General features: G+C 37.0%; 1 protein-coding gene across 1 annotated transcript; it reads left to right on the plus strand.

Annotated features, from left to right (window-relative positions):
* On the plus strand, positions 1-13,971 carry LOC111429475 (catalytic subunit 3A of the oligosaccharyltransferase complex). The gene is made up of 7 exons (XM_023065398.2): positions 1-343; positions 406-573; positions 645-1,003; positions 12,176-12,367; positions 12,424-12,816; positions 12,873-13,488; positions 13,561-13,971. The coding sequence occupies exons 1-7, from the start codon at positions 226-228 to the stop codon at positions 13,860-13,862; spliced, it is 2,148 nt and encodes a 715-aa protein (XP_022921166.2). The 5' UTR covers positions 1-225; the 3' UTR covers positions 13,863-13,971.
* Positions 13,972-19,924: the final 5,953 nt, after the last annotated feature.

Here is a 19,924-nt window from a genome sequence, read left to right on the forward strand (position 1 = left end):
TGTGTATCAATGCCGGTAAGTTGGAGCCGGTTTATGTACAAGCTGGTGACGTACACATTTAAAATGATAAAAATATGTTAAAATTAGAAAATTAAGAACCTCTCACGCTTACAAGATCTTAAATTCACGCCAGAATCTCTTCAAATTTAGTAACAGTGTAACGATTTCCTAAATAAATTTACCGGCGTTGGTTTGCCTTGTTTTCATAACCTCATATCTTCGAAAATGTTGGGATTTGGAACAAAAATTCAAGATCCGAAGAAACAAACCGGACAAAATGTTAATTTAGAAAAACAGGAAACGTTATTAACCATATCGATACTAACGTTAGCGTCAATTTTGTGTAAGATTTTTTTGTCCAATTATCCAAGTATAAATTTTAATTTTTCCTCCTCCTTTTTTAAGCATTTGCAACAAGATTGTTTTCCGTTCTGCGCTTTGAAAGCGTCATTCACGAATTTGATCCTTATTTTAATTATCGCACTACCAAATACTTAACAGAAAATGGATTTTATTCATTTCACAATTGGTTTGATGATCGTGCCTGGTATCCTTTAGGAAGAATTATTGGAGGTTAGTTTGTATTTTTATTATTAAATTAAGAATTATTTAGAAGATTTTCAACTCACATTTTACTTTTTTAGGTACAATTTACCCAGGTTTAATGGTAACATCAGCAATAATTTACCACATGTGTTGGTTGTTGAATATTACCATCGATATTCGAAATGTATGCGTATTTTTAGCCCCATTATTTTCATCTTTTACAACCATAGTAACTTACTTGTTAACAAAAGAGCTTAAAAATTCTGGAGCTGGATTGGTAGCAGCTGCGATGGTTGCAATCGTTCCAGGTTATATTAGCAGATCTGTAGCTGGAAGTTATGATAATGAAGGCATTGCAATTTTTTGTATGCTCTTAACTTATTACACTTGGATTAAAGCTGTTAAAACAGGCACCATTTTATGGGGCACTTTAGCAGCTTTAGCTTATTTTTATATGGTAATTATAAATGATAACTACTATCTGTGCCAAAAGTCATGGCCCCTCTAATTTAGAGATTAATATCTTTGCAACTTTATTTCAATATTTTCAACAACATTTTGGCCTTCTGCAGATGTGCTGCTTCCAAACGACGTTCTTGGACGCTTCATGGCTATTTTCTTTGAGCTTCAGTCAACACAAAGCATAACAGATTCAAAATTATTCTTCTTTTAAGATTTCCTGCTTCATTTTTATTATTTAGAAAACAAATTATTTGAGCGTTTATGCCAGCAAAGCTTATTAAGGATGAAATATGACCACTTTTGTATATTACTAAAACGTGATGATTTCTGGGTTTTATCTCTCTTCACTTGTTGAATTTATCCTGTGATCAAAGTACATTATTAATGTAACACATTCACACAAAATATGTTCAGAAGTCTCTGACTTGTCATTGCAAAGCTGACAAGTTTGATTTATTTATTTAAATGTGTTTGGGATGCAGACGGGTCAAGCCCAGCGAAGCATTCGCTAATAAGTACAATAAAAAACAAAAAAAATGCAGTTAACAAGAATTCTTAACAAAAATAGATAATTCTGAATAACAAGAAAACGACAATGGTTGAAATTAACAATAATATATAAACAAAAAAAATCAACAGATAATATATTAACAAAAGAAAAAACAGTCAGCTTATATTAGGTTTGTTCGGAGAAGCAGTTGCTGACCGATTTGAAACTTGTTTTAAATGCGCATGCGTGATTTGGTATTGGTTGGAAATCGTTCCAAATTGGATGCTCTACGAACAGTCATTTTTAGATCAAATTGTTTGATCGTTGGGTCATCTGACGGAGAATCCGAATAACTTCGTTGTTTTTAGTTTTTGGTTAGGAAGTTAGGTTAGATTAGATTATTAGCTAGTAAATATAAATTAAATGAATACTGCAGAAATGACGGAATTCAACGTATTAGATGAAGATTCCAACAAAAGCGTGTCATAGACACGCAAAAGTACTTTGGTGCTACTTGATTTGTACAAGAAACACAGAAAAAGCGTTGGAACGTTAAAAGTGCGAAATTTTAAAAAGATGTGGGAAATTATAGCAAGTTTTGTTGTTTTGTGTAAATAATTGACGAAATGCGCATGTGTGTCACAAAAATCAGAATAATTTGCAGCTCTGGCAAGAAATTATTCTGACGGTTTGTTTTCAGTTGGAAATCAGTCAGCCAAGTACTACGAACGTATTACGCGATTAGAAAAATCACAAATTTGTTTACTGCGACACTTAAAACCTAATACGCATGCGTAATAGTAAGAAATCAATCAGCAATCGTTCTGCGAACAAATCTATTATTATTGCTTGTCGTACTCAATGCCAGGACACACCATGAACTTTCCCTCTAAACGACGACAAGGGGGCAGCGAATATGTCAAGATCTGAGCAATAATGGTTGAACATAGACATAAGGCGATTAATCGCGGAGTTTGAAAGCACATAGCTATTAGTGCGCGACACAAAGAATAGTGACTTTACACCGGATGGGCGCGCTGGAACTTTAAACTGCATCTCAGAGAGTATCGTGGAGCAGTCAACAGTACCGTTAATAAGTTTGCAGAGAAAAATTAAATCATTTATATTGCGCCTGGAGGGAAGCTGCGGGATGCTGAAAACTATGCATCTCTGGTCGTAGTCGCAGTAAGGTAAGAAAAATTTGTGTGCAAGGTACCTAAGAAAACGCTTTTGTACTTGCTCCAAGCGTTCAATGTAAATGCGATATTGGGGGTTCCAAACTGTAGATGCATAGTTAAGTATTGAAGACACATAGGCGAAATAAAGTGAACGAATACAGGATAGATCAGTGAAGGGTCGACATGTACGACATAAAAAGCCGAGCATCCGGGAGGCCTTATTAACAATAGAATCAATGTGAGCGGAGAAAGTAAGTTTGGAGTCGAAAAGAACGTCAAGATCTCTAACGCATTCGGATTGTTTGAGGGTGTTAGAGCCAAGCAAGTAATCAAAAGCAGTAGGATAGCGTTTACATGTGAAAGTAATCTTGCTGCACTTGTCATAATTAATATAAAGATTATTAATTGAACAATATGCTTGTAGTCTGTCCAAGTCGCTTTGCAACTTTGCACAGTCTTCAAGCGAGCAAATAGGTGCAAATATCTTGCTGTCGTCGGCATACAGAAGGAATTTTGAGTGGTGAAAGCAGGTATGGATGTCGTTGATGTAAAGCAGAAACAACAACGGTCCCAGATGGCTGCCCTGGGCTACACCGGAAGTAATATCTCCGAATGTTGACCAATAATTATTAATGGCAACGGCTTGTGATCTGCCGTATATATACGAAGAAATCCAGTGAATTAAGCCATTGGGAATATCATAATTAGAAAGTTTTTTCAAAAGAATTCCATGGTCTATCCTGTCAAAAGCCTTACTATAGTCAGTATATATGACATCGACTTGGCTGCTATTATCGAGAATATTGAATTAAAAATTAGATAACGTAATTAAATTAGATTCCACTGACCTACCCCGAAAAAAACCATGTTCAGGGATTAAGGATGACTTAACATTAAACATAAACAAATCATAGACAAGCCGTTCAAAGACTTTTGAGGCTATTGACAGGATAGAGATGGGTCTATAGTTGGCAATTAGGTTACGCGCGCCACATTTATGAATGGGGATTATTAGTGCCTTCTTCCATTCAGATGGATAAGTTGCTGTGTGAAGGGAGGTTTTAAAAATACACGCCAGTGGTTCAGTGAGCACCGATGCAGATTCACGGTAGAATAGGCCGGGCAGACCATCCGGACCCGCTCCAGCTCTGGGACTCACGGATGACAATTCACGCAAAATGTCGTCCCGAGTAAACCAGGGTTCGATGCATGGGGAGGATTCATCCATCAACAAATACAGATCAGAAATAATCAGCGAAACGGTCGCAGATATCCTGTCCCCCCTCAGCCACCCGATCGCAATAGGACAACTTACCGGGAATAGTTATGCTACCATTCTTTTTTAATTTAATGAAAGACCACAGACCGCTTGGCTTATCACGTATGTTAGATTGTAGGGTGCCCAGAAACAGATTATAATCATTTGTGATTAGGGCTTTAGTACGAGCACGGAGAAAACGAAAGGTTTCGTAATAAGAATGGTTCCCCGTGGTCTTCCACTTCTTATGGAATTTAAGTTTTTCCTTAATGGCTTTAATGGTTGGTAGAGAGTACCAGGACGGAAATTTACGTTTATAGGTAGTTTTCTGAGGAACAAATTTGTTGACCGCTCCACGAACAATGGAGTAAAACATGCTCACTGCTTCATCAACCGATAAACGACCAACAGCATCGTTCCAATCCACAGACGCGAGACATGAACGCAGACTCCCATAATCAGCTTTATGAAATAAGTTTTTATGAAAACGATTGTCGCGGAGAGGGCGCTGCGAGACACAGTTAATTGAAAGTAGTAAAGCAGGATGATGGGTATCCACGCGCAGCAATGGTTCAAGGCATTGGGCAATGTCGGTAATATTGTAGAAATTGTTCAGAATCAGGTTTAAAGTTCTGTCATTAGCATTGCGCACGCCATTAAATTGCCCTAAGTTACAATAAAAAAGTGAACTTAAAAATAAACATGAACGTGCGCCACTGACATTTGACGCAACTAAAGACTGCAATTGCGACGGATACCATGAAATATCGGGAAGGTTAAAGTCTCCAAAGACAAGAATCTTATGGTCAGGGTAGCCGTCACAAACAGTTCGCAAGTTTACAAGAAATAGCTCAAGCGAATCTAGATCAGCGGGCGGAAGATAAACACAACAAAGAAGCAATCGATCAACACCGCACTGCACCGACAACCACAAATCCTCAATCTTCGAAGATTCTACCAATTTGCAGCATATGATGTAAGATCAAACCGCAATAAGAACACCTCCACCGTCGGCCTTAGCAGATAATGATTATTCACGATCCCGACGGAAAACGTTGTACTGGGCATTAAATAGTTCACCATCGTTAATAGAGCTATTCAAAAACGTTTCGGTGAAGCAAATTATATCAAATTCGGAATCGCTGGTGTTCAAGAACAAAGTGTTTGTTTTAGATCGTAAACCGCGTACATTTTGGTAATAAACGCTAATCTGCATCAATCGTTGAGTTTGTCAAGGTCTGAGGCGGATTTAATAGGAACAGCCCTATCGTTGCGACGAACAAAAATAGCTCCTTGTGAGACCCAGTGGTATTTGAAACCTTTGGATCGGGCAGCGTCGCGGGTAAGTTTTAAGAGGCGCTTGTTTTCAGGCGAAAGATGTTCGTTCACAAAGATTTTTTCGGATACTCCAGAAACTTCCAAGCCCGGTGTCGCGGGAGCGCGTTTTTTTGCTGCTTTTGAGGCGACTAGAAACTTGTTACGGATTTGGTGCGACAAGAATCGAACTATAATATTACGAGGACGCCGAATGGTAGCAGACGCCGCTGTAAGCTGACTCTGAACACGGTGCGCCACGTCCATGTCAACAAGCGACAACTCCAAGTCAATAGTAGTACCGATCTTTTGGACGATAGTAGCGACGTTCTCGTTAGCCGTTTCCGGAACAGCCTGTATCTCAAGGTTGGATAGGCGGGTATGTTGTTCCAAAGCGTTAACCCTTTGGCGTAACTCCCGATTTTCCTCTCGGAGAGAGTCGACCTCAGTACAACAGGACTGCAGGTCGCCGATCAATTTTTCGTAATCCGTGAATCGGCCGCAGTGTCGCATACTTTTCTGTAATGGTTTCTGCTGGTTGCAGATTACCAAGAGGGTTTCGTGGTTAGTTGACGGTTCAGAAGCTGAAGAATTTACAAGCGCTCCGTCGGGGGTGGGCTCAGCATCCGCCACCGCCAGGATCGATGTATTACCCAGGTCTCGACAATTGGTACATCGCCATGACGAACTAAGCAGCATCAGGGCAGCGAGTGCGGTAGGGGGGAAGTCAACGCAGCGAGCATGGAAGAAACCCCCACACGCCTTAGCACACGACAAGCCGGTTGACTTTTTGGAGATGGCCTTGGAACACGATCCTCAGCTTGTTCAATGTTGAATAGATGGTACATGGTAGCGACATTAGGTCCCTTTTGCGTTATCATACTCTTCGCCCATTGAGCCCAACCCGACTACCTTTGAATTCTCCCATGTGCTAATTACCTGTTTTAAATGGCTTGTTTGTAGTCCACAGCCCGGTTGAAGTCCTCGCTGCTTCTTTAACCAGCTTGTCCGCGTTTTTATTGCCCTCAAAATCTTTGTGACCTGGAACCCAGCATAGAGTTCATTACCCCTGGCGAGTTTTCACACGTGTAGGCCGGAATTTCCTTTAGGGCTGCCCAACTGTTCGTAAAGATGTTTATCAGTGCTCCTTTCTATCTCTTTTCAAGGTTCAAAACGCTGCAGAACTTTATGGTAAGAACTTCAACTTAAAAAATGGTTGTATCCGATCTTAAGGGCAACTAGATGCTTTTTTGTCTGGTGATGCACATACCTACTCCTGATTCAACTGTCTTTGGACCATAGGCAAGGGGTCGTCTTTTAAGTTGATGCTCACCTTTGATCCATTCTTTTCTGTTTCTATACATAACCTTCTATGACTGGTCGAAATTATATTCTGACGGTATATAATCTGTTTTAATTTGAATCAAGTGGTTTAGACATGGGTAAACACTCAAAGACACCATCACTATCCTCTGTGCTTCCTTCGATGAGTTCGATTGTAGTTGCCTTTGTTTGTTCCACCGTTTATGTTACTTTAGAATTGGTTAATTACCAATTATGGGCAATAAAAGTAATTTTTCCAGCCTATTCCTTTTCTTGCTAGTATCCACGAAAGGTTGCTGAAGACACTGGGGCTAATAAAATCTTAACAGCAACCTTACTCAGATTGGAGCTGCTACACAGGTCCTTCCATCATGCAACTGGATCCATGTTTACTATCATTTGATCTATAATTTGCCAAATCTGCCATTACATCCAACTGGATTAATTAGGGTTGTGCATAAACTCTATTGTGTTTATTTCCTCCGACTGTGACAAACTGCTTGCTTTAGAACAAGGATTCAGTAGTGCAGCGGCAAGATGAATTAAATTCCTTGCGATTAAATACCATTTGAGTTATTACATCTTCCTCTTCCTCAGATGTGCAAAATTTGAAATGCTACGTATAATTTTTAGTTCTATTTCAGGGAGTGCACTGTGCGCTTTGTGGATCATTGGGGTGTTTGATTCTAGGGTAGTTATTAGTGAAATAACACGAATTTGTTGTACTTGCGCCCAGAAAGTGCTATCTAGTAAAAGAGTTTATATATCTTTATACAACGACGTTTCCTTTACGTGAACAACTAAAGTTTAAAGACTGACTTTGTTGGATATTAAGCAAACTTTACACTCCTTCGTTTTGCTTATTTCCACAAGTAGAAAAGATAAGATTTGGGATCGTTTAATTGCATTAACTATGTGTGTAGCGTCTGTTATTGACTTCTGTATAGGTGGAAAATTTAAGATATCGTTGCACAGAATGTAGAGCATGAGCCATACAACCCAGTGGTATGATATGAGGATAGTCGTCTTGTAGAAGCCTAAATGCCTCCAATTAACACAAGAAACTTTGCGGCGCCAAATTTATCAACAATCTTCTTTATTTCACCCTTAAGATATTCTGCTGTGCGTTTGCTAGACCCTGTAGACATAAAATCTACAAACACCGATTCAGGTTTTGATATCACAAATTTTACTACGCCCTCATTTCGTAAATTACTCCATCCATCACATTGCAAATGAAGAATTTCAGCCTGCTGATTCACATCAATTATACTTTTTATACCTGATAAAATATTCTGTATCCAAAAAAGTTGTGGATAATTTCTTTCTAACTGGCAAGATATATGACGGTCTAAGCATTTTAAAAAATTTCTCCCACAGTGGGTGTCCAACCATAGATAAAGAAGAACCATATATGGCAAGAACCAGCGTTTTATGTATTTTATCAACCAAGTTAAATAGTTCTGTCAGCAAAATATTCCATCGTTCTGGATCTAGATGATGCAAAGGAACTGGCCGATGGTGGAGAACACAGAGAGATGTGGTCTGAATCTGGTATTAATTGAGGTTCACAAGGGCTATCAGCTGTCGGTTCTCAAACAGATGGAGATGCAACATCATTTGAAGTGGACCCTTTCATCGATGTAATTCGTTGCGAAATTTTAGTTGAATGCGTCTTTTAATTTCCACTGGGCATTTAACACATTGGTTAAATATGTGTGTCATTTTATTGACGTTTGCGAAGTACTCCTTACTGCAGTATTTACAAATTACTGAATGTTTGGGTTTAACTGTGAATAAGTTCCATATTACACTCTTATGTCGTCCCATTTTGTTCTACGCACAGTAGATTCGGTCGCTCGTTACTGAGTTTAAGTACTGACATTACTGACTGATGATCATGAGGTGATGCGTGTGTCAACGCGCCGCGCCAGTCCACCAATGAACATGTGGAAATTCCAGTTCCAATTTGTTTGTTCAGTACACCTGTACCTACTGCGCCACCAAAATAAATACCTGAGTGCGAGTGGGTAAATAAAATTTTGGATAAAGTAAGTACCGTATAAGTACTCACCCAATATTTACCCACCCAGTAGGTTAATATTTCTGCCCATCACTAGACGTAGGTCCCTGAAAATTTCAAGATGTCCTCTGATGTTACTTTACGTCAGCTTAAGTGAAGAGCGATGTGAAAATTCCAGTTTAATTTACTGTCCAATATTACCCTAAGTATTTGACTTCTGTTTGGAGGGTGCTTTCAGTTGTAGTTCCCTTCTCCAAGTGAATGAGACTATTTCCACTTTGTTCGGATTAATGCTGACCCTATTATTTCTGCACCAGGTACTACACAGATTTCTGCATTAATTGGGTTATGATTATATCATATTTACCTCGAATTGTAATCAAAGTGCATGATCGACATCAAAGTTACATTTTTTCTTTTTTTGGGCACGTAAGAGATAGTGCTCATATTTTTCTTTAAACTAAACATACTTGAATGTATCGGTCTGTTCTTGGTGTTTATAAGTTCAGGTGGAAGTTTTCGCTAGTTTTTTCTTATAGTAGCAGAAGTAGTTGTAGTTTCAGAAGATCTTCTATTAAAGGGATACTGGTGAACCAGTTTCTTCCAGATCCAAAAATATGCAACAAAAGTCTTTTTACAACACTGGCTGGGTTGTTTGCGGAATGAAATGGTCAATCCGGTTGCTTACCGACATAAATTTATGGTATATCGATTTTTTTATTATCTCCAGCAAAACTTTTTAGTTCATAATCATTTGGTTTACTGAGTATGTACTGCTTGAAAACACAACGTCCTCGAAATACTTCAAGTTTTTCGTCCACAGTAACACAAACACTGACTATAACTTTTCTTGTAGTTTATTATAAAAAGCTTATTGGTACAAGTCTGTCCACAGATTTTCTTTTTTTCCTTGTAGACAAAACATCAAACTGGAGGCAATCTAAAAGAAACAAAAATTTTGTTTTGAAAAGTGTCAACCAAAAATGTTCAATTCTGCTTTCGTTTCTGTCCTATAATTCGATCTACATTCAATTGAGTATCTCTCAATGTTCCAGCTTGATATAATAAACCGAGTGTTTCCATTTCAATTCTATCAGTCGGTTTGCAACTACAGTGAATTTCACTTAAGATGCAATATACAAAAATATATTTCCAAAGAAACCAGGGCGTACCTACTCACTTTGGCCCACATAAAATGCAACATGTCGATATATTTTGAACGGGGAACGTAGTGTCCATTATAGCTCAATAAAAATATACAACAATCTAGCGCTAAATAGGAAATAAAACTAGTGCTAACACTAGCACTACAACTAACACTAAAACTAGAAACATTCCGTTTAGCCCTGCGTCTCTTAAGACGGTTAAACCTGAATGTTTCTACTTCTAGATCTAGTATTAGTTCTAGTTTTACACTATCTCTAGAACTATCACAAGACCTAGAATTAGAATCATTCGGATTTAGCCGTCTTGAGAGATGTGCGGCTAAATACGAATGTTTTTAGTACTCGGTCTAGTGTTAGTTCTAGTTTTGCACTAGCACTATTACTAGAACTAACACAAGACCTAGAACTGGAATCATTCGGGTTTAGCCGTCTTGAGAGACGTGCGGCTAAATCCGAATGTTTCTAGTACTCGATCTAGTGTTAGTTCTCGTTTTGCACTAGCACTATTACTAGAACTAACACAAGACCTAGAACTAGAATCATTCGGGTTTAGCCGTCTTGAGAGACGTGCTACCCAATGCCTGCACTATTAAGCTATGTTGCATTTTATGTGGGACAGTGCAAATGCATAGTAGCTTCGTAACTATGGTTACTGCATTCATATATTGCGAGTTATATGAAATTCCCTGTATGTTCACACTTGTATTTTATGGATTGTTTTGCAATATATTTGTTTTTCTTCAACGATGTTGAATTTTTACTGTAATCCGTCACACCTGGAGCTTTTTTTTTAATTATATGTATTTACAGATCTAACTTTTTCTTTCGTTAGATTATTTTTCAACCACACGGATCTATTTTTACTACTATATGAAGGTACTTTCATTCGTTTACTAGGATGCTTTGTGTCTAAATTACTAGATTCTAGTTCTTCAAACTAGACTTCATCGACGTTGTCTTCGCCGGAGTCCAAAATGTCTTCGTCAACTTCACGAGTCAGAAGAAGACTGGTATTCGATTTTTACCTGGCGGAAAGATTTCCAACAACCCGAGAAATGTACGTGGACCTTAGAAAGTCTCCCACCTTTTTCTTTAAGAACTTTGTATCGTTAGTTGAGAAAACTCCGTTTTTCTATAAAAAATTATACAATAAACCGGTTTTAATGGAACGCCCGAATGTTGCAGCACACAGGGCAGTTCTTTTTAACTCTTCACTAACTTATAGAAACACAGAATGGAGAATCATTTAAATAGATGAAACTTGGTTTGTCCCACACCAAGTTACGCCATCACGCAAGAAATTTTGGCATAAATAGATGTGGCAAAAACCATTCAACGCCGTTAAATATATCATTATTTTACTCACTGGCAGCGAGGATAAAGATGGTTGAAATGAATCGACAATATTATGAAGAGTGGTTCATAAAAGGGGATTTCATAGCGTGGTTTCAGAGGAGGAATACGCCGATATCCGAAAGTTTTTCCAACTTTTCCAACTTTGCCCTTATCATTGTATCTATGTAGCTTCACGTGGGGGTGAATTGCTTCACAGCACTTAGGCCCTTTGTACATCCCCACATTTTACAATTCATTCAGGAGTCAGAAAACCAGCCCAACGTTTTAATGAACGTTAATATAGAACAGAAGGGTATATTCTTTATATCCGAAATTTGGGGCCATGGTACGCCAAAAGTAGATTCCCTTAAGTACGCGAGGTTGGGACTGTCACAAACAATATGACTTACCGTCCAGTCTTCCATTTCACATCCTCTACAGACGGACGTATTTGCCAGCTTCATGTAGAACATGTGCTTACGTAACCTGCAGTATCCAGTTAGGAAGTGGGTGAGGAGCCTCAAGTCACTTTTTGATTTTCCCAGGAACTGAGCAGAGTTTTCTTTGCAAAGACACCTAGTGCAGTTTCATCCCATGTATCACAAAAAGCTCGATGTGAGATGGAGTTGATCAGCTTTGATGCTGTATTAAAAGATAGAGTTACAAACGTTAGCCTTTTCAAGTGATTGCCAACAGGACTTCACTAACGATGAGCCCCTATCATTATCAGCGACGTTATCTCTTGGATTCATTGGTACAATAAATTAGGAGTAGTGAGGCAAAATTGCATTGGTTACTAATGGCTCATTGCTAATTTAACGCAATTGAATTTATATTTGCATACGTTAAAAATATACTGGCAGGGAGCAACATCTTTAAAATTAACGACGTTTTCAACTTGTATCGAGATGCAATTGCTTCAATTAAGCCACAAACCTGGTAAAATTGCAGAGGCAAAAATATTCAAACAATATTGTTACGTAAAAATGTTCAGTGAATTACAATCTCTTAATTGAGGAGCCTTGACTTTTGGCACCAATAATAGAAAAATATCTTTTAGATTAAAAATATTGTTTGTAGGTTTCATCTTGGGGTGGATATGTCTTTTTAATTAATCTAATACCTTTACATGTATTAACTTTGATGATAACTGGAAGATTTTCTCATAGGATTTATGTTGCTTATAGCACATTATATTGTGTTGGAACAATTTTATCAATGCAAATTTCGTTTGTTGGTTTCCAACCTGTTCAAAGTTCTGAACATATGTTGGTAAATATTATTTAAAAAAATCCTTTACATTAATATTAATTTAAATTAAATTATAGGCTTTAGGTGTATTTGGTTTGTGTCAAATCTTAGCATTCGTCGATTATCTACGTAGTAAATTATCCCAACCGGATTTTGAAACATTATTTGTAACCCTTCTTTACACAGTTGGGACATTAGTTTTGTTATTAGCTGGTGTTTTAACACTTTCCGGTAAAATATCGCCATGGACGGGACGTTTTTATTCCCTTTTGGATCCCTCGTACGCGAAAAACCACATTCCAATCATCGCTAGTGTCTCGGAACATCAACCTACGTCTTGGAGCTCATTCTACTTTGATTTGCAAATTTTAGTGTTTCTATTTCCGGCTGGATTATATTTTTGTTTCAACCAGCTTACGGATGCAAATATTTTTTTGATTTTGTATGGAGTTACTAGTATTTATTTCGCTGTAAGTGATAAACCAAACATTGGGTGTTTTTACTAACTTAATTTTAAATGTTTTAGGGTGTTATGGTCCGTTTAATGTTAGTTTTAGCACCTGTTATGTGTATATTAAGCGGAATAGCAATCTCTCACCTTCTCTCGAAATTTCTTAAACATACTGAAACCAAACAAGCCCATCATGACCATCATAAAAAGTCGAAAAAATTAGAATCAAACATCGTGTTAAAAAATGAAATATCTGGAACTTTTGTTGGAATAACTTGTTTATTATTAATCTCGTACACTTTTCATTGCACCTGGGTTACTTCTGAAGCTTACAGTTCACCAAGTATCGTTTTGAGTGCTCGATCTCATGATGGAGGTAGAATTATTTTTGATGATTTTCGTGAAGCTTATTATTGGCTTAAAATGAATACACCAGAAGACGCTAAAGTCATGTCTTGGTGGGATTATGGTTATCAAATAACCGCGATGGCAAATCGAACCATATTAGTTGATAATAATACTTGGAATAATACCCATATCAGTCGCGTTGGTCAAGCTATGGCCAGCACTGAAGAAAAAGCTTACGAAATTATGAAAGAACTTGATGTTAATTATGTTTTGGTAATTTTTGGTGGATTAACGGGGTATTCATCTGATGATATCAATAAGTTTTTATGGATGGTGAGAATAGGTAAATTTTTTTTTATTTCTACTTAATTTCAATTATTTCAACACATCTCAAAAAACATCTCTTTTTAATCAGGTGGAAGCACTGAAAAAGGAGCACATATAAAAGAATGGGATTATTATTCTCCAAGTGGTGAATTCAGAGTAGATAAAGATGGATCTCCAACTCTGCTCAACTGTCTAATGTACAAAATGTGTTATTACCGTTTTGGACAGGTTTATACAGAAGGGGGAAAACCTCCAGGTTATGATAGGGTACGAAGCGCTGAGATTGGAAACAAAGACTTTGAACTAGATGTTTTGGAAGAAGCATACACGACAGAACATTGGCTGGTTCGTATTTACAAAGTTAAAGATCTGCCAAATCGAGGAGTTTAAGTTTCAACGATTGTATCTTCCTTTTCTGTATCTTAAAATTAGTATTAATTGAAATGATTATTTTTTCTTTTTTTGTATGAACTTACTAATATATACTTTGTCTTCTAAATTTTTGTATTTATCAAAAAATTCTCCTTTAATTATAAAATCCTTTAACACAACATATTTAATTCAAATTAATTAATTTTAAATTAAGTAAAATACAGTTGAGAAAAATTAATAATAGTTAGTTTTATTATGAAGTGTGAAATTGAAATATATAGAATTTCCATTTATAATGTCAGGTTTAGTTAATTTCTTAAATCTCTCATTAACAAATTGATCGACGTTCATAATATTCGAATTTCTATTCCGCATCCACGTTAACGAATGAGCCTTCGGGACGGAACGAGGGGAGAGAAGCCAAGAAGCAGCTCAAGAACGATCGGTGAAACACTGGCAGGGGTCACTGACGCCAAACAGATGACACCAGATTAAAAAAGCTAATTTCAGAATATCCAGCTCACGTTAAATCCGAACTCACTTGCAAGACCAACCGTGAAAAAAATGTCGTATGGCGAGTTCTTCCCGTCAAAACACTGGGACCCTTTGGCTAAGGAATGGTAACCCCAAACGAAGAGTCTGCTCTCCAAGCAGGATGTTAAGAGAAAATTCATCAATCATATCAAGCTTTATATGCGTACCCGCATCCACTGATGATAAAAACGAACAAAAAGAAGAATTCTATAAAAAAACTAAAGTGTCTAACCGCCAATGCCCCAGAAACAACGTGAAAATAATATTGACCACCATATAGTTTACACCAAGGCTGTAATGATAGGTTATCATATTAAATTGTTTATTATGAACTAAAAAGACATCATCCATAAAAAGATTTGGTTTAGTTATAATGATTTTCTAGTGATACAGAAAAAAATCACCAAAATGTCAAAATTGAGTACTTTTGGTATTAAAATAGATCATAACTCAGAAATTAAAGGTGATTGAGAAACGTTTATTTGAAATAAACTGTTTATTATGAACTAAAAGGACATTACTCATAAACAGATTTCGTTTAGTTATAATGATTTTCTAATGTTAAACGAGAAAATCATCAAAATATCAAAATTGAACGATGAATTAGTGTCTGATAGTGGGGTGTTGGATAATGATCTGTCGGATCATTCTCTGGTCCTTGTTGAGCTACATACACCACAGGAGAGGGTTGTACCCCTTTTCAAGACATATCGGAATTACGTTGGTTTTAGCGAGTTAATGTTTTATGAGCACTTACAATCATTGCCCTGGCGAATTCTATACGAGATACAGACTATAGATGAAAAAGTTAGATTTCTAACTGAAAATATACTAGTGCTATTGGATCTGCACGCGCCGCTAAAGAAAGCTCGAATTACTAAGCCAGGGGCCCCCTGGATATCTGCTGAACTAAGAGCAGCAATGCAAAATCGAGATAAACTGCTTCAATCTTTTAAGCGCTCACGAGACCCCGCGCATTGGCAGCTATATAAAACGGCGCGTAACTTGGTTACAAATATGCATCGTAATTGTAAACAAAAATATTTACAAAATTTTTTGGATTTGGGTAACAGTGCTAAGACCTGGCATACTTTGAAATCCACGAAATTAATTAAGTCCAAACATAGATCGCTTCCTAACCACTTTCAAGATGCTCCTATTATTAACGATTTCTTTATTGATTCGCTTCCCAGCACTAATACCACCGTTGATAATAATATGTATTCCAACTTAAATGAACGTGTTGTAATCCCTCTCAGATTTTCTACAGTATCTGAAAGCGATGTTCTGAAGATTTTGAAATCAATTAAATCTAATGCAATTGGTACCGATGGAGTATCGGTTAAAACATTAGAATACTGTATGCCATTTCTACTGCCTTATGTCACACATCTTGTTAATTTTTGTATTCAAAATAGTGTATTTCCTTCTTTGTGGAAAGTAGCAGTCGTGCGCCCGATTCCAAAAGTTGCTAATCCGATCCTCGTTTCTGACCTTCGTCCAATAAGTATACTAACGGCAATGTCAAAAATCATGGAAAAAATTATTAATGGTCAACTGCAGCATCACCTGGAAATTAATAACATCCTTCCTTCGGTTCAGTCTGGATTTAGACATGGTCACAGTTGTACGACTGCTTTAACGTGTGTAATCGATGACATAATGGGTGCAACAGATAGAGGGTACATGACTATACTTGTTCTATTGGATTACACGAAGGCATTTGATACAGTAAATCACAACCTCTTACTAACTATTTTAAAGCACTATGGGCTGGAAGATTCAGCAGTTGCATTCTTTGAGAATTTCTTAAGTGGTCGTCAACAATACGTGCAGCTGTCTAACCATCAATCTAATGTACGCCTTCTTGGGTCGGGTGTGGCGCAGGGTTCTGTGCTCTCCCCAACCCTGTTCTCAATTTACACAGCACCTTTAAGTAATATTTTTAAGTACTGCAAAGTTCATTTTTACGCAGACGATACTCAGGTGTATATATCATATAAACCTCAAGAACAACAACATTATCTGAATTTATTGAATATAGAATTGTCGGATCTGGTGTCTGCCGCCAACCATCACAGTTTAGTAATCAATCCGAATAAATCAAAAGTTATGATATTTGGCCGAAAAATGGATATTTTGCGTTATGGTGGAGATGTCAGGGTAACGGTCAACGGATCAACGCTCCCCATTGTATCTGAAGCACGTAATTTAGGGTTGGTGATGGATTCGGATTTGAGATTCCGGAGTCACGTGACAAGTATGCTTCAGGGTGCGTTTGGTAAACTAAAAGCTCTGTACCCCTCTCGCCATCTTCTCACTGTCAACACTAAGACTCTACTTTGTAATGCGCTGATTTTATCAAAATTTAATTTTGGAGATGTGGTGTATGGACCGTCTTTACTTAGGGTCGATGAGCAGCGCATACAGAGGGTTCAGAACGCCTGTCTGCGATTTATTTTCGGGATTAGGAAGTATGACAGAATTTCACATAAGTTGACAGAGGTAAAATGGCTTAATATGGTCCGTAGGAGGCAGCTGCATTGTTGTGTGTTTTATTACAACATAATTCAGAGAGAAAAGCCTCAATATTTATGCCAAAAAATTCAATATCGCACTGACATTCATAACTTGAATTTGAGATTCAGGGGGGCTCTGTCATCTCCTAACCACAATACGGAATTATTTAAACGGAGCTTCAGTTATCAGATTGTAAAGATGTACAATGATTTACCCACTGAAACGAAACTGCTAGCAAGCGTCTCCTCATTTAAAAAGCGAGTGTTTGGTTGCTTACTTGATCAACAGACGGCCATCCTAACTATTTAAATGTAAGGCGAAGGTGGCATTTATTAAGTATTAGTTTTCTTTTTTTTTACATTTTTTTCTTCCGTTTCTGTCTGTACTGGCAGAGGTATTTCTTTAATTATTTTCTTTATATATTTAGTTTGTTCGCTTGTTGCTGAACGTTTTGGAATTTTTTGAATATTATTATAATGGAATTTAAGGTTAAGTTGAGCAGTGTCTCGGCACTGAACTTCGCCATTTCGTACTATTATAATTTACTAGTGAATTTAGTATTTTATTTTATTTTTTTTTGTTTTGTATAGAATATTTAATTTGTTAATTTGATGTTGGTACGAATAAAGACATTATTATTATTATTATTATTATTAAGTATGGCTCCTATTAATTACTCCAAGGAAGAGATGGCGAATATGGTGTATTGTTACGGACTAGCTGATGGAAATGCGTCGTTAGCAGCTCGTCATTACGCGCAAAGGTTCCCGAACAGACGATTGCCTAATAGTCACACCTTTAGCAGACTATTTCTCAGATTAAAAGAAACGGGAAGCGTAACCCACAGCCATTCCACGGAGAGACATTACACAAGGCCGGTGGAATTAGAAGAAGCACTTTTGAGAAGAGTCGATGAAAATGCCTCAACCAGCATTAGAAGAATTTCTGCACAAGAAAACATTAACAAAACAACCGTTCACCGCATTTTAAGGGAGCAGTTGCTTTATCCTTATCATTACAACACCGTTCAAGCTCTAACAGAAAATGATGGCGAAAAAAGAGAGATTTTTTGTAGGTGGGCCATACAGGAAGAGGTAGTAAACGTCGACTTTCCCATAAACATTGTATTTACGGATGAAGCAACATTTGCTCAAAGCGGAATTTTTAATATTCATAATGCGCACGTTTGGAGCGATGAAAATCCCCATGCAATACTAGAAACTCATCATCAGTGGCGATTCAGTGTTAATGTATGGGCTGGAGTTATAGGTGATCAGTTATTAGGTCCATTTTTTCTTCCAAAGAGATTGACAGCCGATGCCTACATACATTTTTTACAAAATGACCTTACAGAGGCATTTGATGAATTACCTCAACAAATTCTAGAAGATTGCTACTTTATGCACGATGGAGCACCAGCACATTATGCACGCGCTACTCGAACATACTTAAATAACAGATTTGGCAATAAGTGGATTGGCCGAGGAGGTCCTGTCCCGTGGCCACCTCGTTCACCAGATTTAAATCCGTTAGATTTTTGGTTTTGGGGACATTTAAAACAAATTGTTTATTCTGAAGACGTTCAAAATGTGCAGGATTTGAAGAATAAAATTAGTAACGCATTTGACACAGTAAAACAAATTCCTGGTATCTTTGAACGCATTAGAAGTTCATTTAGAAAACGTATCCGTTTGTGTTTAGAAGTAAATGGTGCGCATATTGAACATTTATTATGACATGAATCTTTTCCAATTTGTTAAATATTCGTTGTTTTTATGCTGGTTGAACGATTTTCTTCGACAATCTTTGTTACTTGTTTTGTTAAATTATTAATGAACTGTATTAATTAACTTAATATTATCTTATTATTTATTAAACTTTATCTTAACCATCGTAACCATGGTAATCATATAATTACTGCATCTAAATCGTTAGAATTAATGATGTTTACAATAGGTCAGCTTATGAAACTAAAACTTTGAATATCTCGAAATTGGTTCATTTTCGGACCTATGTTTATTAGACTTTTCCTGTCTGTTTTCGATCAGAGAATACGCTGATGCAGTATTGTACAATCGTTGCGGGACATCCTGTATACAAAAACGTATGCGTACGCTCTTAGTAACGAAAGGGTTAAGTAACATTACGAAATACGTGTTTTTAGTTATTTAAGTTTTTTATGAAAACGATAAAGTTTTTAAAAAATAATACGAGTAAGAAAAGTTTTAGAATTAAATTCTACATGAAATGAAGTAGTAATGTATTAAATCCGCCAAAAGGTTAAAAAAATGTGTCAAAATTTAGGGTACCATCACCCTTATCAATCCTATGAAATGCCCCAATTGAGTTCAATTTGCTACCAATTAATACCCTTGGTACACTCATAACGTATACCAAATTTTGTTTTTCTAGCTTAATGTATTACGAAGATATTGAACTTTTTAAAAATTTAAGAGCCAACTTTGAAGGCCTATAACTCCTGAGGTGTACAACTTAGTATAGAGGTAATTTACGTTAAATTATCTTAATTTATTGTCCTCTACATGTCCCTGCTCTGTGTCGGTTCTTATGTGAATCACCCTGTATACAGGGTCATCCACGACGACCGTCCATTAGAACTTTACAGGGTTCTGGCCAATACAAAAATTTGAAAATTCAGATTTAAGTATTATTAATTGTGTTCTCTTCGACTAAAATATTTTCAGATTTCTAGCACTTCCGGTTATACCGGAAGTCGCCACCTACTTTATTTTTTTAAATGAAACACCCTATATATTTTTATTTGTCTATTTTCAAGGTTTATGAATAACGTTACTTTTTGCAATTTGATTCGGCCGTTCTCGAGTTATTCGAATTTTTCTAGAAAAATTTGCTCCAGCAGACATTTGTTAAAAAAATCAGAGAACACTCGATTTTTGGGATATCAATTTACGATTCAGAACATGCGTAAGCAACATGATGGAGTATGTTTTGGTGCCGAGTACGGCTGTCTAGATGTTTGGTCACTTTACTACGGCACGTTAACT

This window comes from Onthophagus taurus, chromosome 6 (assembly GCF_036711975.1).
Source record: "Onthophagus taurus isolate NC chromosome 6, IU_Otau_3.0, whole genome shotgun sequence".
In the NCBI taxonomy this organism is placed as follows: Eukaryota; Metazoa; Arthropoda; class Insecta; order Coleoptera; family Scarabaeidae; genus Onthophagus; species Onthophagus taurus.

Excerpts from the sequence above, each read along its gene's own strand:
- LOC111429475 (XM_023065398.2), top strand. The coding sequence starts at position 226 with ATGTTGGGATTTGGAACAAAAATTCAAGATCCGAAGAAACAAACCGGA. Across the intron at positions 12,368-12,423 it reads AAAGTTCTGAACATATGTTG|GCTTTAGGTGTATTTGGTTT; the intron begins GTAAATATTATT and ends ATTAAATTATAG. Across the intron at positions 13,489-13,560 it reads TTTATGGATGGTGAGAATAG|GTGGAAGCACTGAAAAAGGA; the intron begins GTAAATTTTTTT and ends CTTTTTAATCAG.